The sequence below is a fragment of the Schistocerca piceifrons genome, chromosome 2 (assembly GCF_021461385.2).
Source record: "Schistocerca piceifrons isolate TAMUIC-IGC-003096 chromosome 2, iqSchPice1.1, whole genome shotgun sequence".
In the NCBI taxonomy this organism is placed as follows: Eukaryota; Metazoa; Arthropoda; class Insecta; order Orthoptera; family Acrididae; genus Schistocerca; species Schistocerca piceifrons.
The window spans coordinates 41,640,167-41,664,767 of record NC_060139.1 but is presented as its reverse complement, the minus strand read 5'-3'; the positions used below and the strand labels follow the sequence as shown (position 1 = coordinate 41,664,767).

At 40.1% G+C, this 24,601-nt stretch overlaps 1 protein-coding gene across 1 annotated transcript in view; it reads right to left on the bottom strand.

Moving 5' to 3' along the window:
- LOC124775131 (serine protease snake-like) overlaps positions 1 to 17,970 on the bottom strand; it is a 267,718-nt gene extending 249,748 nt beyond the window's left edge. The window contains exons 1-3 of the mRNA XM_047249970.1: positions 17,850 to 17,970; positions 15,414 to 15,518; positions 11,997 to 12,165 (exon numbers count right to left, since the gene is read on the bottom strand). Of these exons, the coding sequence (XP_047105926.1) occupies positions 11,997 to 12,165; positions 15,414 to 15,518; positions 17,850 to 17,970 (395 nt within the window). The remainder of the gene's footprint in view (positions 1 to 11,996; positions 12,166 to 15,413; positions 15,519 to 17,849) is intronic.
- Positions 17,971 to 24,601: the final 6,631 nt, after the last annotated feature.

Below are 24,601 nucleotides of genomic sequence, written 5' to 3'. Positions count from 1 at the left end.
AGTATAGTCTGTTGGGAAAACGTCCAGCCACGTTGGCGTCTACACCCTGGCACTCTCCTAAAATCGTAGTCACGTCTGCAATTGCATTTGGAGTTTAGTCAACCGTTGTAGCTATGTGAATCGAACAAATAAAGTAAAATATAATCACAGTTTTAAGAGACTCTAATTGGCACAGAAACAAGAACACTGTTCCAGCATACGGACGTGTGCGACACCTCTCTCTCATCCCGCGCTCTCAGAGGGTCGAGCACTGTGGCCGGCCGAAGTGGCCGTGCGGTTAAAGGCGATACAGTCTGGAACCGCGTGACCGCTACGGTCGCAGGTTCGAATCCTGCCTCGGGCATGGATGTTTGTGATGTCCTTAGGTTAGTTAGGTTTAACTAGTTCTAAGTTCTAGGGGACTAATGACCTCAGCAGTTGAGTCCCATAGTGCTCAGAGCCATTCGAGCACTGTGGTCCCACACATCGCTCTCTCGTCCGCACTGTACAAGACCACCAGTTTAGACTGTGTGATGATCTACCACAATATACCCACCTACTGGTAATTAACAGTTACTTAATCTGATTAAAATTTAATAAATAAACGAGACTATTATGCGCATAAGTTGTGTTACAATACAGCGCTAGTGTCTTATCCAGTTTATTACCTTCTCGAAGTGAGCATGATCTACAAGAACTTGTTTTCTTCGTTCAGAGAACATCTCATTTTTGTTGTTGGTGATTGCAACTTCCACAGTGTCAAAAACTCTAGCAACTATAATTGCAGCAGCCAGCAGCGCGCTCTGTTTCACTGTTTACGATGCATTTGTCTCTGCCATGACATTGTTATTTATCTCTAATTATCTCTCCAAAGAAAGACGACATTAACTATCATGAGTTACCATTCAAAAATGAGAATAATTACACGAAATCGAGCAGTAAGAACACCCGTTAACGAGTGCCTTCCTCTGGTTGGTTGGTTGTTTTGGGGAAGGAGACCAGACAGCGAGGTCATCGGTCTCATCGGATTAGGGAAGGACGGGGAAGGAAGTCGGCCGTGCCCTTTGAAAGGAACCATCCCGGCATTTGCCTGGAGCGATTTAGGGAAATCACGGAAAACCTAAATCAGGATGGCCGGACGCGGGATTGAACCGTCGTCCTCCCGAATGCGAGTCCAGTGTCTAACCACTGCGCCACCTCGCTCGGTTGCCTTCCTTTGAGCTGTATTATAGAATATTAGTGAAATCAGGCCCACAGGTTCTGCTCTACGAAATAAGATATTCGCTTCGCTCTTTACCGCGTTCGCACATCTGCACGACTCACAGACTGCAAAAGTATCTGTTAACATGAAAATTCCTCCTGCAGAGAGGCCGGAGTTTCCGTGTCAACTGCTCCTGAAAAGAAAAAAATTACTGAGCTGTAATACACAGAGAATTAAAAACAACAATGCTTAAGAGAGGAAGTATACACACACATCAAAAAAAGTTCTGCATCACTCTGGTTCCTAGAACTCCTGAGGATAGACGTTGACTGTGGATATTGTATCGGAGACACACCTCCTTTGACTGTTCAGAGACGTCACTAAACCCGCCCAAAGATATAAACAACTATGCATGAGCAGCACCTATTGGACGGAGGGTCCGACAGCCGATCAGTTCCAGTCATTCCACCAGGAAGGAGGTACACGGCTTATGTTGTCTGGAGTTTAACCATGCCTAGACGATGAATACCGCGGTTCGATCGCGTCCACATTGTTACTTTGTACCAGGAAGGGCTCTCAACAAGGGAAGTGTCCAGGAGTCTCGGAGTGAACCAAAGCGATGTTGTTCGGACATGGAGGAGATACAGAGCGATAGGAACCGTCGATGACATGCCTCGCTCAGGCCGCCCAAGGGCTACTACTGCAGAGGATAACCGCTACCTACGGATTATGGATCGGAGCAACCCTGAGAGCAACGCGAATATGTCGAATAATGCTTTTCGTGCACCCACAGGACGTCGTGTTACGACTCAAACTGCACGCAATAGGCTGCATGATGCGCAACTTCACTTCCGACGTCCATGGCGAGGTCCATCTTTGCAACCATGACACCTTTCAGCATGGTGCAGATAGGCCCAACAACATGCCGAATGGACCGCTCAGGATTGGCGTCATGTTCTTTTTCACTGATGAGTGTCGCATATGCCTTCAACCAGACAATCGTTGGAGACGTATTTGGAGGCAACAAGTCAGGCTGAACGCCTTAGACACATTATCCAGCGAATGGAGCAAGGTGGAGGTTCCCTGCTGTTTTGAGGTGGAATTATGAGGAGCCGACGTACGTCTCTGGTGGTCATAGAAGGCGCCGTAACGGCTGTACGATATGTGAATGCCATCCTCCGGCCGATAGTGCAACCATATCGGCAGCATATTGGCGAGGCAGGCGTCTTCATGGACGACAATTCGCGTCCTCATCGTACACATCTTGTGAGCGACTCCCTTCAGGATAACGACATCGCTCGACTAGAGTGGCCAGCGTGTTCTCCAGACATGAACCCTGTCGAGAATGCCTGGGATAGATTGAAAAGGGCATCTTATGAAGGACGTGACCCAGCAACCTGTCTGAGGGATCTACGCCGAATCGCCGTTGAGGAGTGGGACAATCTGGACCAACAGTGCCTTGATGAACTTGTAGATGGTATGCCATAATGAATACAGGCATGCATCAATGCAAGAGGACCTGCTACTGGGTGCTAGAGGTACCGGTGTGTAGAGCAATTTGGACCAGCACCTCTGAAGGTCTCGCTGTATGGTGGTACAACATGCAATGTGTGGTTTTCATGAGGAATAAAAAGAGCGGAAATTATGTTTATTTTGATCTCTAGTCAAATTTTCTGTACAGGTTCCGGAAGTCTCGGAACGGAGGTGATGCAAAACTTTTTTCGATGTGGGTGGTTATCTACTTAATAGAGACAGTGGTTTTCTTCTTAGTAGGACGTGAAGCCCTGTACTGTCCAGCAGCAAAACACAACGTTTTGCGTTGCGGGCGCCCGAGTGTCTGAAAATAGTGTGTGCCTGCGATATATCGTTACTGGCGGTGTTCTACTAATGGCGGCGCTGCCAATCCAATATTGGTGGGCGGCAGCTGTGGTGAGCATCGCATGTGTCGTGTATGGTCTGTCTAGGACGATTTACAGTCTTGGCATCATGAAAGCAAGACCACCCCAATGTCATCCCAGCATCTCCCAACCTCCTCGGACAACACACTGTAGAAGTCCTGGATCCGATGGGAAGTGACCACTTACCAGCACTCCTCACGATCTCCTAGACACAACCTCATCCTCATACTCCACATTCCAGTCTCCATCCAGGAGACACCCCAGACTACTTCAGGACCGACTGGAACCCAGATCAGAAGCCACTCGCAGACCTTCCAGCAACTTTTCGATATCTCTCACGCCGCATCCTTCCTGTAGCAGACCTTGTCAGACAATATATCCATCCACATTCCTACCAAGGTCATATATCTTCTACATTCCACCCTTCTCTCATCAGCCCTACTCCTCCTTCGAGAATCCCATCAGGTGTACCGCTTCTTGCTGCAAATTCGTGACTGGGATACGCTCACATGCCAATGGCAAATACAGAGATACATTAGGAATTTATGAAATGCAGAAAAAGCCGATACTGGTGCTAGACATGCATCACACTGTACGCTACACTCTCCATAAACTCTTTCAAGTATTGGAAGGCATTCCAACGACTCACAAGCAATAACCCCATACCTCACTACCTGTTGCTCCACAACAACCGTCGCTTACCTGATAACCTGAGGGAACATGACCTTTTTGTACCCTATATCTCCGACATTTTCTCCATCCCTGACGACTGTCATTTTGATTACTTCATTCCATACCACCCACGAATGTACTAACACTCCTGCCCCGCCTCTGGCTCCCAGCTTTGAGTACTTGTGTAACATATCACACACAGAAGTAAATACACAGAACATGACGTAAAACACATACTTCTCAGAAAACGCAACACTTCCCCTGGTCAGGATTAAATCACCTATCAACACCTTAAAGAATGGCCCCCTCTCCTTTCTCGTCACCCTTCTGACCCTTTATACCACTGTCCTTTCCACAGGCTACAATCCTGAGCTCTGGAAAACCTCAAAAATCCTACTTTTCTTCAAACCACACAAAACCCCAACCGATGCCTCCTCCTACCGCCCCATCTACTGCACGTCATTGTTCAGCAAAGTCTTCGAATCCATCCTCTCCCAACTCATCCATCAACACTTGAACCAGCACCAGCTCCTTCTAACTAACCAGTATGGCTTCCGACCCAGTTTCTCTTCTGATGACCTACTCCTGCACCTCACCCATCTCCCATCCCTCCAACACAACTCCCGTAATTCTGCTATTTTTTGTGTCCTTCGACCTAGAGGAAGCCTGTAATCATTTATGGAATTCTAATCACCTTTTCAAACTCAGACAGATGCACTTTCAATTAACTATGTCCACCTTATTGCATTCTTCCTATCTAATCGCCCATCCTTTGTCATCATTAACAATACCAGTTCTGGTACCTTCCATCTCCTTTAACCTCTCTACACTGTTGATACACGCCCAGATTCCCCCCCCCCCCCCTCCTAAACAGTCCATCTCCTTCAGTATGCTGATGACACTGCTTTCCTCATTCGGTACCCTACACTCCCACAAACCCAAAAATCCCTCCAAATCCACCTCAATCTGTTTACTTCCTGTTGTAACCAATGGGATCAACCCCTCCAAAACCAAAGCATTAATTTTAGGATTAACCACCCACATCTTTCACCTCCATGACTTCTACCTCACCATTTATGACCATACACCCAGTTAATTAACACACTTAAATATCTTGCACTAACCATTGACCTGGAACTAATATGGAAACCTCACCTACTAACCACCCAACAGAAACCCCACAATAGGCTAAAATTACTAACTGGTCAAACTTGGGGTTACTCCCCTCCACTACTCTCCACACTTACAAAATCCTGCTCTGACCCATCCTCCTGCAATTGATGCATGGATATCCACCTCACCAAATTTCTGTAAATCCCTCCAGATACTCAATTTCCATGCACTCCCACATGGATCCTCTGCGATCTCATCAAATTCTCATCTCTCCTCATACACATTGAACACCTCCTCATCCCCGATGTTATCCGCAAACTAGATTCCAGTAACCCCATTGTGTCGCCTCTCATCATAACCCTGGTATGCTGCCAGGCCTTCTCAGACACAACCATCCATCCTTACACCTAAATGCCTATCTCAACGCAATTTCAACCAACTCCTTCCTCCAGGCAATGAGATCCGCCCTAATATTTATCCCTCTTGCTAACTTTAGCCCTTCTCCGCCTGTCCCACTTCACATAAGAGCTCTTTTCTCATTTTCCGTCTGCACCCAGCCCTATTCTTTCTTCACTCTACGCCGAGTGAGATGGCGCAGTGGTTAGCACACTGGACTCACATTCGAGAGGACGACAGTTCAATCCCGCGTCTGGCCATCTTGATTTAGGTTTTCTGTGCTTACCCTAAATTGCTTCAGACAAATGCTTGGATGGTTCCTTTCACAGGGCACGGCCGACTTCCTTCCCCATCCTTCCCTAATCCGATGAGACTGATAACCTCGCTGTTTGGTCTCTTTCCACAAATCAACACAACCTTTCTTGTACCACTGCCTTCCTCACACAGCATTACTCCTCCTCACCCTCTGTCTTTCCCACAATCTACATTTCGACTATCCACTTTATCTCCTACCTATAATCTCCATAGTTTCCCCACCTAACAGACCCACATCCTTTTACCCACACGCCTTAACCTCTATAAAACATATTCTCTCCTCCCACAATTCTCATCTAGGGCAGGTCCCTCTGATGTTAAATGAAAGTGCAGTGCTCCAGTGCTTTCTTCATAGAAGAGTATCGACTCATCACAATTTTGTTCTTTAAACTGTGTATTTTTTCGTTATTTTAGCTGTCTGTCATTAATCTTTTTAATGTATAATCTAAACCATCTACATACATTTTTCTGTCTTCTTTGTTATATCTTATGAATGCTTTTGGTTGAGGAGCGGAGTATTGTACTGCTGGCGTCCACCCTCCCCCCACCTCCCCCTCCCCCGCGCCCATTTGGGGCGTGGTCGATGAAATAACAATAAATAAAAAATGAAAACGCCTGGGCATCAGTTTTCAGCGAGACTCAGTAGCAGCAACATTCCACTGAAGATGGCCAAAAACAGATCGTCGAAATATCGAATCATGTTGAATTTTTGATCCGGCAGCAAACTCGAGGAGGCTATCAAGAATTATCACGCCGGGAAAGCCTATGAAGTCACATATAGTTACATAGATTGGATGCTGACGCAGGTTGTTCGATATTCAAGACCTCAGTTAATAAAGCTTACATTGATGTCCACGTCTTCTACCGTGTAAACAGAAATTATGAAAGGGAACGGAATTATGTAAATGTTCATTAGGAGCAGCATATTCTCTAGTGAACAAGAAGAAAAGTCTATGTATCTGAAGGGATGGTTGACTGACGAAAATCTTTTAAAGAAAACATTAAGGATTGCACACAGAGGACTCAGAATATGATTACAGTTTAAATTTCACATTTACTTTGAAAAAAGTAAACTGAAAGGCCAAAATGTTTTAATGTGTCAGGTAACAGCGCAGACATTAATAACAGGAGACATGTAGAACAATTAACAAGGGAAGTGCGTGACCATGAGCGTTCAGAACCACTCGAAACATGCTAGGATAATAAATAGCTCTTTCCAGAAACAATGGTACGAGTAATCCCAATGCAAAACTTGCGTCTTACCACGAGAGGCATTTGAATTGTCACCTATTCAAGATCTAAGAGAGAAATATCAGTAAAGCGAAGAAAGAAAATGTTATGTGGAGGATGCTTATATTTCCTCTTTCGCTGCTTGCGACAGCGGAGACGGAAAACTATTTACGGGATGGATACCAAACTCCACAGAAATGATGTTCAGACTGTGCTCTGCAGGCCTTGCGTTGTTAGTACTGTTTGTGTCACGACTTCCCGTTAGGTGTCGGTACGAGTACGGCGACGTAGGGTTGAAACACATGGATCCGTGTGCATTAGAGGTGCGGACATCAGCATGAGTCTAGACAACGTTAGCGGGGCCTTAATCTGAAAGTTGTTTTATGAATACAACAGCAATAGAGATGATGCTCTTTGAGAGTATCGATACATTATGGACGTATGGAGAGGTTCTTTCTCTATATAGGGGTTGAAGAACATGATTCAGAAGTTCGAATCGACTGGCGACCTGGGAATTGCTACTAGGATAGGCCGACGGCCTATTGCACCTCACATTGTTGAAGATGTTACTGTTGCCATGGATGAGAATGCTGGACGCAATGTGCGATCTTCAAGCAGAAAACGAGCTGTGTCGCGACAGCTGAACATTGCATGGTCCACCGTTCGAACAATGTTGCGAACAATTGTAGAACTGTATCTCTAGTGAGGTCCCAGGCTGTTGTCGATACAAATGGTTGTTGCGAGGGGTCTCCGTGCGGTCTAAGGCGTCTTGTCACGCTTCGCACGGCTCCCCCCGTCGGAGGTTCGAGTCCTCCCTCAGGCATGGGTGTGTGTGTGTTGTCCTTAGCGTAACTTAGTGTAAGTTAGATTAAGTAGTGCGTAAGCCTAGGGATCGATGACCTCAGCCGTTTGGTCCCATAGTCCTTACCACAAATTTTCAATTTATAAATGGTCGCCACATTGAGCAACGTTTGTAATCTGGAACGTAAACACTAACACTTTTAAAGGCACAGCGAGAGTGAACTTGTAGTGATGCTTCAGCTCTCGGCTGATACACATCTACACGGCGGCAAGTTAAGAGTTTATATTTTTGCTGTATTTTACTCGTATTTTTTATCAAACATGACACGCATTGAGTGTCTTTGTACACGCATCCTGCTGATAATGCCCTTGGTACTTAGTAAAATTTCATAACATTACAATAACCTAAACCATACATTTATTAGATCTTATTTTAAGAACCTGAGACCAAGAAAATTTAGTAGTGACTTCATTTCAAGTATTTGTCAATACCGTTGAGTAACTCAAAATATTTTCTGCTAACATCATTATCACTACAATCAATACACCAAGCATCAAACTAACCTTATTGTCTACCTAGACCTTTCTGTACTTAAATGTACACCAAATATATTGTTCAATGAATTAATTTAAAATCTATTTTACCTGATATTTAGATAGTGTTCGTCATTGTGATACCTTATATCTATCTCACAGTTCATAATTACTAGAATGCCCATAATATTTGAAATATTTTGTTTTATGGAAGTCCTATCTTTCACTCATACTTGGTTTATATATATATATATATATATATATATATATATATATATATATATTTACTTATACAGTTTAAGGTCCACAGTATTCCTCACTCCATATTTCCTTCTTGATTTGGGAAATATCAAATATTATGCATTGGAATGCAGTATATTCGCCACCTCAAAGGGTCCTTTATATATGTGGAAAAAATTGGAAATCTCAGCAGCAATTTCTTTAGATTTGTCATGTGGTTTCACAATAATCACTTCACAAATTAGTATTTTGGTCAGTCTACCCTGTCCATCATGCCTTTTCCTACCCTTAACACTTTGCTTTAATGCTCTCTAGCCAAATTCTTCTTTTCATCCATATCCGTGCCCTTCCGAGTTCGAAATAGAATATTCTCCTCAATAAAATTTGTCTCTGTTATTTCCTTCATAATTTCAGTGGGTGGAAACCCTGTACTCTCATGAGTAAATTGTTTAACACTTCTGTCTGACACATATTTTCCCCAAGTACTGTGTTTATCAGCACAGAATGTCTGGCACAGCCTGCCTATTTCTCTTATACAATTCTTGGCTTGATTACTTGTGACATGGTAAGCTGCTATGTATTTAAACTCTACTCCCTGATATCTCATACTACTTTTCCATTTCTTGGAGACAAACTGAGATACGTTATCCATTAAAATGCCTTTGCCTACTTGTATAAGATAGTCCTTGATCATCTTATCATTCGCTGTTTTCCAATGGCTTTTCTCAAGGGGTGCAATCTGATAAATTTAGAGAACGCATCCACTGCTGCTAAAATATAACGGAAAAGTCATGTTTTTCTTAGTTATGGATCAAAGAGATCCAAAGAAACTAATTGTAACACATCATTGGGCAATATAGGTTACATGAGACCCCTACTCCTTTGGTTAGTGACCTAAGCTTTGTGACATAAGTTAGAGGTCTTTATTCGCTCATGCACTCTCCTAGCCACATTACTAAAATATACTGATTCCATTAACTTTTCTACGCTCTTTTTACTCCCACAATGCCCATAACTCTCATGGATACAGTCAATTAAAGTGTTCACATGTTTTTCTGGCCATCACACCTTCATCATCTGGCCATCACAGCTTTCCTTCTGAACAGTAGGCCATTAAATATACACTAATACTGTGATACTTTATCATTTCTCATTTTACTAAGTTCAGATTTTACCAATTTCAGAAATGGTTCACTTTTCTGTTCCCTTCTCAAGTCTCTACAGGTACTTTTGATTTCCTTGTGTGGCTTAACTCCTTTTATGTAATAAATCCTTTTCCACCCTTCAGTTCCTAAAACCATCCTCACCGTCTTCCATACTTATTGGTAACCTTGGTAATGCATCTGCTACAACATTCTATTCATCCTTTATATAATGTATTTCAAAATCAAACTGTAGTAAATATAATACCCATCTGGTTAACCTGTCGTTTAGAAGTTTACATTGTGTCAGAAATGTCAGTGCCTGATGATCAGTATATATTACCACTTTATGTCCCCATAAAATGTTGTACAACTTTTTAAATGCCCATTAATTGCTGCTGTAGTGTAGTTGTGCACACATATACTTAATGTTCTACTGGAAAATGCTACATATTTCCCTTCCTCTTTCCCATCTTTGTTCCATATTTCCAATAGATGTGCTCCTAAGCCATAGGAACTGCTGTCTGTCTCCAGGCAAAATGGTAGTCCTAAATCCAGATGACTCAAATTGCTTCCCTCACTCAGTTTAGCTTTAAGTTGTTCAAATGCTGCTGACATTCTTTCTTTAACAAGCCATTAAGTGCTAGACTGTTAAAAGCTTGCTCAGACACAAACTTTCTATAAAAACTGCATAATCCTAAAAATGATTTTAGCTGTTTCCTACACTTTGGAACTCGAAATTATTTTGTAGGATTAATATTTTTCTGGGACTTTTCTGATTCCTTCATTCTATAGGAAGTACCCTACAAACATAAACTCAGTTTCAACAAATTCAGATTTCCTTAACCTCAAAGTCATTCCATGTTTTTGTAGAGCTTGGAACACTTCCCTTACTGACATACAATGATCTCCCCAATTCTTGGTAGCCATGTAACATCATCCACATAGACTGTATTTTTACTACACAGATCTTTTCCTAACACTCTGTCCAATGCTCAATTAAATATGGATACAGATATATTCGATCCAAATGCACTAAATAGTACTGGTAGCATTTTCTACCAAACGAGAAAGCAGTATACTTCCAATGTTCCTTAGCTAATGGGATCTGCCAGTACCTGTCAGTTAGGTTAAGACTGCTCAAATACTAATTCCATTAAAATTTTGAATTATTTCATCCAAACTATCAGCTTTGTCAAATTCCCATTCAGTAATACTATTCAACTTCCTTGCATCTAACACTACCCACATTCCACCATCTTTTTTTACAAGGGACATGATTGGGTTATTATAGTTGCTATTACTTCTTTCTATCACTGCCAGTTTCTTCATTGTATCCAATTCCTCAGCTACCACTTTTTTTTTTTTTTGCTACTGGGATCCCAAGAGGTTTCCTATAAAAAGGAGCATGTGGTTTGATGTTCAACCAACACTCAAATCCAGTTACTCTCCCTGGTTCCTCTGAAAATACTTCCTTATTTTCCATCACTACTTAATGTGTTTCTGACCTTTACTTATTATTAATTTCAGTAATTTCAATAACTTTTTGCCTAAATATTTCCTCTTTGGTTTTTACATCGTCGTTATTTTTTACAGGCTGCTCATATTCTGCATTGTCATAGTAATCTCCACACAGTGCTTCTATAACCCTCAAGCAGCCTAATGGTTGTGTATCACCAACAACCTGTCCCATGAACTTCACCTTCTGTTCTGTACCTAGTTATTTGAATGACATTAACCCTTGATCACAATTAATAATTACATCATTGGCATTCATCCAACGTGAGCCAAGAATAATATTCATGCTCAGATTAGGAATTACTGGGAACATACTTTCGATGATACACTTTCCAATTTTGAATGAAAAATATACTTGTTTCCTAATGGACGTACTCAGTTTTCCTGTAGCAATAATTATCTTTAAACCAGACACAGACATATCTGCAATATTAGTATTCTGAGCCAAATGTTTCCATAAGCTCTCTGCAATACTTGTTACTTCACTCACTGTGTCTCCCATGTAACTTTACTTCAGTTATCTGTTGTCCTACTTTGGTTGACGTCTTTACCTCCTTTTTCCTCAATAAATATTGTTCTATCGCCTCATCAGTTCATTTGGTCAACATAACATGGCCTACTTTATTAGTCTTATTGGGTGGTTTCTTTGTCTGTCTAATTTCTATTCATTTGGAGATATGTGATTTTCCCTAGCATCTGATTCAGCCGACCTTCCCTAAATCAATCTTAACTCTTATCTAAGGGCTTCTTTCTTTTCCCGCCTACATCCTCACATATTCTTTTTGTGGTGTCCACTGCTCTTCCCTTTCTTTCTGAAATTCCTTTACAGCAGATCTATCATCCTCCTTTACACTTTCCTCATCACTATTACTTTCATTACGCCTATCCCTTCACATTAAAATTACATTTACTTCGTCTTCTGCGGTTTCTCGCTCTGTAGTTTCTAGATAGTCTGACCCCAGGGCTTTTTCCAAGGTTCCCTGTCCAATGCCTGGTAGACGTTCTATATTTCCTGGCCTACAAACTTCACTGATTGTATCGTCCCTGACTATTTTCTCTTTAGTTGCCTCATTTACATCATATTCCAGTAAATTATCACCTGGTAGTTCCCCATCATCCATTACACCTGTATTACATACCTCATGTTCATTTACAGTAGCACATATACTAATAATCTCCTCATCCTTATCCTTCCTATCACTATCAGTTTATTCACTATGGTCACTGGAACTCACTATCCTCTGACTCCTCACTATCATTCGCAACGGCAGTGCTACTTTCAATATTGTCTGCTGTATTCACATTGCACATTTCTTCGAATTTCTCCTATATGTTCTTCATATTCTCTCCCTTCCCCTTCACATATTCAATTACATTTGCACCTAATCTGCATAATGTATGTACCCAGTGATCATATTCCTCAGTCTCTACATTACCAGAGCTCTCATTAGTTTCTGTTATAACACTTCCTACCATATCTACTACCATCGTGTGCTATGTCTCTGGAAACGCTATTGGCCTTTTGGAATATTCTTTCCTTAGTTTTATATTCCTCTGCTGGAAAAATATCATCTATGCATACCTGAAAAGCCTTCCTTAGTATATGATATCTCTGCATCTCCTGTTCTGTAAGCATTTCAGTCAAAATCCTGTACCCATCTTAATTTAGATTCCCATTCTCTCTTTCACCAGTATTTTATGTCTTTGTCACAATAAGCACAATATTTATCATTTCTATTTTTAAATTCGCAATTAATTTTCGATTTATCAATCTATCTTTCACCATAAGATCTATTCATCTTGAACACCCTTCAATTAGTTTACCTTTGCTGTTGTGGTGTCCTATCTTCTCTATCTGCTCCAGTTCTGTCTGTCACTGTTGCGGCCGATTGTTTCCCTTATCACAACGTGGGTAATAGGTCCTAGAACTGTAACCAACTCTATGTCCATGATCTCTTCACCTCTCCTACCTCTGTTTGACCTCACTGCTCTGACAGCATATTCCTTATTCTCATTTCTGTTATTATTATTGTGGTTATTGTAATTATTGTTGGATCTGTTTTGATTATTGCAATAAGATCTCTATTCATTAGCTCTATTCCATGCATCAAGTTCACCTACTGTCCTTAAGAATGTTGCTGTTTCACAGTTGCCCAAACTGACATAAAGCTGTACACTCCAAGGCAGCATCCTAAGCAACACATGCAATGGATGTTCTTTGCTATCAATCCCTTGACATGTTCAATCTTTCTACATAAACCTTCACAATACTCTCTCATACTTTTATTGCCTGGCTTCTATATGGTGGTGTATCTAAACATAACAGATAAACTTCACTTTGTTTACTACTTGACCAAAGTTCTTCCTAAAATGTATGCAAAAATACCATCAAAGCTTCACATTCTTCAAAAGCTTTAATGACCCAGTTACTAACGTCGCCGTTGAGTCTATTCTCAGCTGTTATTACTCTATGCTGCCAGGCCTTCTCAGACACAACCATCTATCCTTACACCTAAATGCCTATCTCAACGCAATTTCAACCAACTCCTTCCTCCAGGCCATGAGATCCGCCCTAATATTTATCCCTCTTGCTAACTTCTGGGACTTTTCTGATTCCTTCATTCTATAGGAAGTACCCTACAAACATAAACTCAGTTTCAACAAATTCAGATTTCCTTAACCTCAAAGTCATTCCATGTTTTTGTAGAGCTTGGAACACTTCCCTTACTGACATACAATGATCTCCCCAATTCTTGGTAGCCATGTAACATCATCCACATAGACTGTATTTTTACTACACAGATCTTTTCCTAACACTCTGTCCAATGCTCAATTAAATATGGATACAGATATATTCGATCCAAATGCACTAAATAGTACTGGTAGCATTTTCTACCAAACGAGAAAGCAGTATACTTCCAATGTTCCTTAGCTAATGGGATCTGCCAGTACCTGTCAGTTAGGTTAAGACTGCTCAAATACTAATTCCATTAAAATTTTGAATTATTTCATCCAAACTATCAGCTTTGTCAAATTCCCATTCAGTAATACTATTCAACTTCCTTGCATCTAACACTACCCACATTCCACCATCTTTTTTTACAAGGGACATGATTGGGTTATTATAGTTGCTATTACTTCTTTCTATCACTGCCAGTTTCTTCATTGTATCCAATTCCTCAGCTACCACTTTTTTTTTTTTTTTGCTACTGGGATCCCAAGAGGTTTCCTATAAAAGGGAGCATGTGGTTTGATGTTCAACCAACACTCAAATCCAGTTACTCTCCCTGGTTCCTCTGAAAATACTTCCTTATTTTCCATCACTACTTAATGTGTTTCTGACCTTTACTTATTATTAATTTCAGTAATTTCAATAACTTTTTGCCTAAATATTTCCTCTTTGGTTTTTACATCGTCGTTATTTTTTACAGGCTGCTCATATTCTGCATTGTCATAGTAATCTCCACACAGTGCTTCTATAACCCTCAAGCAGCCTAATGGTTGTGTATCACCAACAACCTGTCCCATGAACTTCACCTTCTGTTCTGTACCTAGTTATTTGAATGACATTAACCCTTGATCACAATTAATAATTACATCATTGGCATTCATCCAACGTGAGCCAAGAATAATATTCATGCTCAGATTAGGAATTACTGGGAACATACTTTCGATGATACACTTTCCAATTTTGAATGAAAAATATACTTGTTTCCTAATGGACGTACTCAGTTTTCCTGTAGCAATAATTATCTTTAAACCAGACACAGACATATCTGCAATATTAGTATTCTGAGCCAAATGTTTCCATAAGCTCTCTGCAATACTTGTTACTTCACTCACTGTGTCTCCCATGTAACTTTACTTCAGTTATCTGTTGTCCTACTTTGGTTGACGTCTTTACCTCCTTTTTCCTCAATAAATATTGTTCTATCGCCTCATCAGTTCATTTGGTCAACATAACATGGCCTACTTTATTAGTCTTATTGGGTGGTTTCTTTGTCTGTCTAATTTCTATTCATTTGGAGATATGTGATTTTCCCTAGCATCTGATTCAGCCGACCTTCCCTAAATCAATCTTAACTCTTATCTAGGGGCTTCTTTCTTTTCCCGCCTACATCCTCACATATTCTTTTTGTGGTGTCCACTGCTCTTCCCTTTCTTTCTGAAATTCCTTTACAGCAGATCTATCATCCTCCTTTACACTTTCCTCATCACTATTACTTTCATTACGCCTATCCCTTCACATTAAAATTACATTTACTTCGTCTTCTGCGGTTTCTCGCTCTGTAGTTTCTAGATAGTCTGACCCCAGGGCTTTTTCCAAGGTTCCCTGTCCAATGCCTGGTAGACGTTCTATATTTCCTGGCCTACAAACTTCACTGATTGTATCGTCCCTGACTATTTTCTCTTTAGTTGCCTCATTTACATCATATTCCAGTAAATTATCACCTGGTAGTTCCCCATCATCCATTACACCTGTATTACATACCTCATGTTCATTTACAGTAGCACATATACTAATAATCTCCTCATCCTTATCCTTCCTATCACTATCAGTTTATTCACTATGGTCACTGGAACTCACTATCCTCTGACTCCTCACTATCATTCGCAACGGCAGTGCTACTTTCAATATTGTCTGCTGTATTCACATTGCACATTTCTTCGAATTTCTCCTATATGTTCTTCATATTCTCTCCCTTCCCCTTCACATATTCAATTACATTTGCACCTAATCTGCATAATGTATGTACCCAGTGATCATATTCCTCAGTCTCTACATTACCAGAGCTCTCATTAGTTTCTGTTATAACACTTCCTACCATATCTACTACCATCGTGTGCTATGTCTCTGGAAATGCTATTGGCCTTTTGGAATATTCTTTCCTTAGTTTTATATTCCTCTGCTGGAAAAATATCATCTATGCATACCTGAAAAGCCTTCCTTAGTATATGATATCTCTGCATCTCCTGTTCTGTAAGCATTTCAGTCAAAATCCTGTACCCATCTTAATTTAGATTCCCATTCTCTCTTTCACCAGTATTTTATGTCTTTGTCACAATAAGCACAATATTTATCATTTCTATTTTTAAATTCGCAATTAATTTTCGATTTATCAGTCTATCTTTCACCATAGGATCTATTCATCTTGAACACCCTTTAATTAGTTTACCTTTGCTGTTGTGGTGTCCTATCTTCTCTATCTGCTCCAGTTCTGTCTGTCACTGTTGCGGCCGATTGTTTCCCTTATCACAACGTGGGTAATAGGTCCTAGAACTGTAACCAACTCTATGTCCATGATCTCTTCACCTCTCCTACCTCTGTTTGACCTCACTGCTCTGACAGCATATTCCTTATTCTCATTTCTGTTATTATTATTGTGGTTATTGTAATTATTGTTGGATCTGTTTTGATTATTGCAATAAGATCTCTATTCATTAGCTCTATTCCATGCATCAAGTTCACCTACTGTCCTTAAGAATGTTGCTGTTTCACAGTTGCCCAAACTGACATAAAGCTGTACACTCCAAGGCAGCATCCTAAGCAACACATGCAATGGATGTTCTTTGCTATCAATCCCTTGACATGTTCAATCTTTCTACATAAACCTTCACAATACTCTCTCATGCTTTTATTGCCTGGCTTCTATATGGTGGTGTATCTAAACATAACTGATAAACTTCACTTTGTTTACTACTTGACCAAAGTTCTTCCTAAAATGTATGCAAAAATACCATCAAAGCTTCACATTCTTCAAAAGCTTTAATAACCCAGTTACTAACGTCGCCGTTGAGTCTATTCTCAGCTGTTATTACTCTCTGTTTTTCTTGGAGTTCTTTAGGGATCAACTTCCTGCATGACATCATAAAACTCATTGGATGAATTTCACCTTTTGCGCGAAATTTTCTATTTCAATCCTTAACTGATTTTGGCATGCACCTCCAAATGCAATATGAGGTGCTAACATACTTTTATTCTCTAATACAGTAACTTTTTTCTGATAATGAATTATTTTTATTATCTACTTCAGTATTTATTTTAGTAACAGTTTCATTTAATCTCTCAGGTACAGATTTTCCAAAGCTCTGAATTTTAATATCAGTTTCAGTTTGTACTTCCTGGACAGTAGTTTCTACAGTGCTTATCCTTTCCTTGCAACTGCCTCTCCTTTAATTAACTACCTGTTTTGTTGCTTCTTCATTACTTTCTGGTCCACAAACTCCATTACCTCTTCCTCCAGTTCCTCTTTTAATGACTTAGACATTAAACCTGCATTTTCGTCTAACTTCCCGCCCAGTTGTGTGACCATATCTATTAGTGTTTGTGTGGCCTGTTTGTGTTTAGTTTCAAACGCCTCTATTGACTGATTTATATGAGTAATCAGTGACTGTTGTATTTGATTTACCTTTTGCATGGTTTGATCTTGTTTAGCATCCAGTGCCTGTATTTACTGGGTATGTTGACTAAATTTCGCACCTACAGTTTGCGTAGTTTGACTAAATCCTGTATCTACATTGTGCATAATTTTAATTTCCTTTTGTATTGTCTTACTGAATTGTGTCTTCATTTGTGACGACATTGCCTGCAACACGCTCATTATTGGATTATCCCTAACCAATGTGTTCAGACCCACTCCCATTTTCACTGATCGTACTTCAATAGGATGTATAATTGCCTTGTCTACCTCTTTTTGGTCTAATCTATTTTTTCTTGCTCGATATTCAAAAGTGGATACATGATTGAATCGTCTGTACTTCCCTGGTCGATATCTATCGGCACTTGCTTCACTGTTATAAATTCTGTACCTTTTGGACTTAATGGACTATCTTGTACACTGTTGATGTTTGCTTTCCCGCCTATGGCATCCGTTTTGTCCATGTCTGCTAATAGTCTATGATCCTCTTCTAGTGACTGCTTGTCCGCCATCCTGAAAAACTTTCTAATATTACGTAGCCAAAGTAAGCAATTAATTTTTAAAATGTTCCTGTTCACACTTACTAACTTCCGATTAATGTGTGAACACTTCCTAACACTGTTCTTACCTAAATCCTCTTTAAAATTTTGTTTCCTAACTTTCACAACATCTTTGCCTACATGTTCTCACAACGCTAGGTCCAAGTAAGAAAGTCCCGTCACCAGGAAGTCACGTGCGATGCCCCACCCAGTTCTATCCTTATATGCATCAGTTTTCGCTTATAAATGACCATGGCCAGCGATCGGAGTCATAATTATAATGGAAGGACACTCACATGCAGTAAGAAATCAGTGTTGATTTCACTAATCGCTCTAGGCGCTGCTGAGCTAATCTCTTATCACACAATCTTTAATTTAGAAACCAATGTAGTAACTTGACAAGCAGGCAGTGGGGAGGAGAGCACATAATATAAGTAATAACCTCTTTGAAATAGAGACATATACTGCTTATGGACAATATGAATCCTACACATGTATCACTTTCATTGCCGCAGAAAAAGTCACTTTCATCTGTACAGAATGGATCTGTTTTAAACTTGAGACACTTTTATGTAAAACTACACTGAAATGTAGAGTGAAATGATCCTGCTAAGCATTAAAGATCCATAGCTACTGTGGTGGTGTTTTTCAAGTTCTTGTAACTTATAAACATTTTCCTTTGACATTATCTTTACACAGAATTGACCACTGACTGAAAATGACTTTTTACACCCATGTTTTCTGATAATTTTCAGCGTGAAGAATTTTTGAACTGATAGTACTTCAGTGCAATGTAACAACATTTTCCTGCACTTTTGTTGAAACATCAATTTAGTTTGTCACATGCCATGAATCAGTAAAACCGTATGTTCTGAACACCACAGCAATAATCTCTTTGTAGTAATGAAAATATGCACAATACCTTTTGTTGCCTTCTTCTGCAACAGCCTTTATTATTCTTGTCAAAGTAATAAAATAGCTGGTACTTTGAACACTGTGTGATGCTTTGCTTACTATGGCAATAATAATTTCCAGCGCTTTATATATGCCCAAGTATATTCAGCTTATGACCTTAAAATGTTGCTGATTAAATATCACAGTATATGAAAAGGACACACTAAACATCTACTGAAATAACAACACTGTGATGAAAAAAATGGCTCTGAGCACTATGGGACTTAACATCTGAAGTCATCAGTCCCCTAGAACTTAGAACTACTTAAACCTAACAAACCTAAGAACATCACACACATCCATGCCCGAGGCAAGATTCGAATCTGCGACCGTAGCTGTCGCGCGGTTCCAGACTGAAGCGCCTAGAACCGCTTGGCCACACTGGCCGGCACTGTGATGAAGCTTGTTTTGTTTTTAAACGCTTGTATTATTTAACTTGTACAAGAAGATGACCAATCATAGCTTTTGCAATATGTCAGTCACTATGGAAAATAGAATATAATTAACTTCACCATAGAAATAAATACTTCAGTCTTTTTGTTGTGTTGAGCAACATGTTGCAGCCTCCGACGAGATTTTGCTAGTGACGGATGGTGTAACAGATTTCACACAGTGGCTTCCATGTTGTAATTCCCGTTCTAATATTGTCCAGTACAGTGGGTAATGCAGTAACATAGTGTTTGCCTCCTTCACAGCAAACAACGACTTCCCAGTGGCTCTCGTAATAACATTGTCACTTCTGCTTGGTTCACAAATAACAGCTTAATATCGTAGAATTATGTGTAGCAATAACTTCCCGTCCATCCAAGGTCATTTAACAATGATCATGCCCCTCTTAATCACCACATAATACAGTACGTGTGCATCACACCACACATTACTTCACAGTCTTTTCGACTCACAAAGTGAACTGTTCTGGAGCTTTTTGTCACAATGTTTCTCCCAACTCATCCTTCTGTGGGGGAATCCCTTTAAATTTTAACTTAAGCCTAAACCCATGACTCGTTTCAGTTGTCATTACGAAGTTTCTTAATACTTTTAAGGCTAAGATCTACTTCACAATATATAGAAATTAACACAACGAATATTAGTTACAGCTATAGCTCGCATCACGTAAGACAGCATTTCTGCACGTAGAGGCAGAGCAGTGAAAGGATGAGAACTGCGCATGCGTGGCAGCACAGAACGGGCAAACAAAGTCCACATTGCTGAATAGCTTTGCTGCAGACAACATTCAGGCTCATTTGCCTACAGTACATCGTATTATACGTTCAAATCTATGAGGGGACTAGTAAATATTAAAACCAATTTCGAACAGTCGTCGTGAGAGAAATATTAACTTACACCTTGAAGACGTTGCGTCCACTGCTCCACAGATTTACTCTGCGTGAAGTCAGGAGGCGAAAACCGCTGACAGCTTTGTGGAATCGTGAAGTACAATTTTCCTGAAAATGACTATTGTCTAACGACAAGATCATTGAAACTGCTTGCAATAATTATCATTTATTGTGATTTGAACTGTATTATACGTAAAAATTTAATACACAACAAAATTAACTTAAAGCACAAACCGAAATCGTTATATTTGTTTGACATCTGTTTCTACTCAATAGAATTTTTAAAAATGTGCGTGTTGATGTGTTTGACTGTAATTAAGTGTAATCACTGCTCTTAAAAAGAATTAGTGGTAGAAAAGACTAATGAAAAGACTATTGTAAAAATGGTCACATTTTTCGCTATTGACAGGTTATTATGAGTGTAAACTAACTTGTTCGACTTTACAGTGAGAGACGGCATTGAACAAGCAAAAAATCAATCATCATCTGCGAATAACTCCAGAGAATGATGACCGATAACAGCGAAAACTACCGATATCTCGACAAGTAACAGTTACTGTCATTTTAAGCCGTTATACAGTTCATGCCTTGAAAATAACAGGGGCTTACATGTGGAATTATGGACTTTTAATAAAAGCTGCATTCTCGCATGTTATTAGAGCACACAACGTGATGGGAGAAGTTTAACATCTCCTTGGGCAAAATGTTGAGCATTATAGTAGATGTAATTCAAAGGGTAGAACGTCCTAATCAAAAAGGCTAGGAAGTTCTCATTATTATGTACGCAACTGATACATTGACAAACACATTTTTAAACCACAAGTCGTTAAAACTAAGAAATATTATTATTTTGTTCCAAAAAGTCTACATCGATATGCTACCATCGCTTCTATTTGAATATGTTTCCAAACAATCTGATTGTAAATTTACGATGATGAGTTCAAGGCTATCCATCATCACTTTCCGGTAAAATTATACTTTCTGAAGCTTTTCAGCATGCCGCAAGAACTGTGCCCATGCTACAGGTGGGGTATTGCATATTGCCTCATGCACAAGCGATTCAGGGAATGTTATCTTAAATGTTTTTTTTCTTCTCCCACATAGCCTTATCCTTTGCCAAAACTATGCGACCCCATTCACGTGCAAGGATGTCAAGTTTGTACGTTCTGTCACTTGACTTGTATAAATTAAGGAAGTGCAGGAGATCAGCACGAGTGGGGTTTATACTGTGCTTAATATTTTTACTTTGAAGCCAGGGAAAAATACCCGCCTTTCTGATGTTTATACTTGGTGTTTTCTCTGTAACAGTTGAATTATAACTAGCAGTGACTGTCTTCGAAGCAAGGTATGCCAAGAATTGTGAATCACGTCATGAAACTGACAGCATTCATTTCTGAATGATAGTCACTGCTGATTTTTTTAGATGCAAATAAAAGTTTACTCTCAGAAACAAAACCAGAAGAAGAATCAGTATGCGGAATCATTATCCTCACAGACACGAAGAACTTCTAAAATTTCTTTTTAGTAATATTGGTTAACTGTTTGTCCAGGAGGCACCCACTCTTTATCGATGTGCTGCTTCGACTAGAAGCAGCTAGTAGACCAAGGTCAAAGATTTGAGCCTACGCAAGCCTGCAGGGTTGCCACTGCTTGCGAAGAAAATCAGTCTCATTACTTTATTGTCACACCTCGTGTAGTTCCGTATAAACCAATAGAGTTCACTGACTATGTCTTTTTGATCTGTGGGTATTGCCTCATTTGCAGCTTGCAATTCAGTGACAGTCATCAGGAGGGACAAGTATCGAAACAGCAATATTGGCAGAAATAGGTGTGGAGTCTACAGAAGCAATATTTGAAATCCTAGATTGAGAATCCCGGTAAACATCGGCCTGCGCCAGAGTGTCGTCAACATGTGATGACCACAGAGACTGAGGTGATGTCAACACCACCTCGATCGAAAGTTGCGGCTCGTGTGCTGACATCGTGGCGGCATGTTTGATGCCATCAGGCATAACCGGAGTCACCGTGGTAACGGAAACCGGAATATGTGGGGGAGATTCCGCAAACATTTTTTCAGATTCCCTAAACTGTTGCGAAGCATCTACTACGCTGTCAGTGCTACTAGCATCTCTAGTACGGCAGTCTTTGTTATTTAAGAAAGAAGTTATCGGTAGAGAAGCACTGTTGCCACGTCTAGTCGAGGGCGGAACGGGGGAAGACCTACATCAGAGGAGGGTGACAGCTCTTGTTAAGATTCTACTGCAGAAGGCTGGTGGGAAACAGTGGGAGAAGCCTTTGCAACAAGGTCGGCAACCATTAATTTTTGGCGCTGTACTCAGCCATTTTTAAGCACAATTACCTGTTTAGGACAGTTAGTGCGTACCAACTTGCCCCTCATAAGTATGAAGAACACAGTAACCGCAAATAACCAGATGGGAGGGTGTATTTACTTTAATGTGCATCTCAACTGATCGAACACCATTACAGCATTGCAATTTATGTTGTGCAGACCAACGTTCATTACGAATAAATTGAACAACATGCCACCAAAGCTTCCTTGAGATAATTGTAATCTACTTCTGGGGGTAAACTATCAATCCGAACTGTGCTAACAGAACCAGTCCTGTGACGAAACGACACCTGCTCACAATGTTTATGCAAAAACTTACCTAGCAAAACAGGGATAAAGAACTTCACAAAAAGGCAGCTAAGGTCAATACGAAATACGCTAACTGTATCTGGTCCGATGTAATGCAAATCATTTCCACTATCCATTCATGAGTTTCCAACGAAGTTGGCTGAACGTTCCTGGTTGACTTGTTAAACCTGAAAACTGGGTGTACACTTCCGTAGAAACTATCGGGAAGCCATGGCAGTATGCGCAAAAGCTGCTAAACAAAACATTTCACAACACAAACAGTAAAATTACGAGACAAAGGAGACCAGCGGACAAAGAAACGCCACCCACACAATCTAAATATTCACAACTCGAGCAGGACGTCCAATCTCTGTCGTGTCTCAAGCGCAGTTGTAGACCTACGAGCCCTGTGATGTCACGAACGGGAAATATTCCGGTGCAGACCATACCGCGAAATCGTCCAGGGGTGCACTGTAGATATGGTGTCAGTTGGATAGATTAGGGGTGGGGGGGGGGTGCTTTTTGCAGACGCTGCACAATTCAACAGAATGTGTGGCGACACAGTGCATTGTTGGAAAGTGCTGTGGCCCTTCCATAGAGTTCATGGCGACATGGAGCATTGTTGGCAATGTAAAGAAACTGGTTCTCTACATCTAAAAAAAAACCTTTTAAATAATAAAACATGACCTATACAAGGGATCTGATTACCCCTTTTAGTCATGGACGAAAAAGAAATATATATATATATATATATTAGGTACTTCAGTACAATTATTATAGAGATGCGATAAAAATCACTTTAACGGGGGGCCAAATGAACAATTCAAGTCAATATAATTCCAGTAGCCTGCAAATGTAAAAACATATTATTGTAGGGGCCTACATAGACATCGCGCATTTGCTAGATGGCCACGAAATGCTTAATTTTCTATTGAAGCTGACAGCCAATGAGAAAATAGATGCGGTTTACAAGCAGTAATGGCGGACAGCATCAGCTGGTAATATATGTAATTTTATGGTAGCTAATGTTACCACACAAAAAATAAAATATGTACTCCCTCCAAAAGAAGTTACAAACAAACATTAAAATAAAATTATAATGAGCAGCAAAATGTCTGAGAAGAATTTTGAAAGAAAATTATTAATTGAACTTTGGCGGGTATTTGAACACTGTCAACAAGACGAAATAATAGAAAGAATATTTATTGGAACTAAACAAAATTGAGATGTTGTGACAGTAATTTTCAAGCAGTTAATTTAACTGCAATTGTCTTTAATTTTGAAATGAGAGAGATCGTAATAATTTTCTATTTAATGTCTTAACCGTTACTGCAGGCAGTGCGATGACGTCAGCGGTAGTCCGCGTGGACGATGTGTGAAGTGAATCTTGGCTCGTGGCGTGAAGATAATGATAGACCGTCCTGTTTCATTAATTTGCCAGTTACGACGGTAGTCCACGTCTCCGTTGTAGTCGAATCAGCTGGCAGCACTGGCGTGATAATAATAGTTCCAGTATGTGCGTTGTTACGCTTGCGACGTTTTATTATTAAAAGTTTATTAATCACGCGGTGCGGGTAGGTTGGAATTATGCAATGTCTTTAGTATTTAAGATATATATCCGGTTAATGCCAATACTTCGCATAGTTCTTTCACCGTGTTGCCACAGGAAAACAGT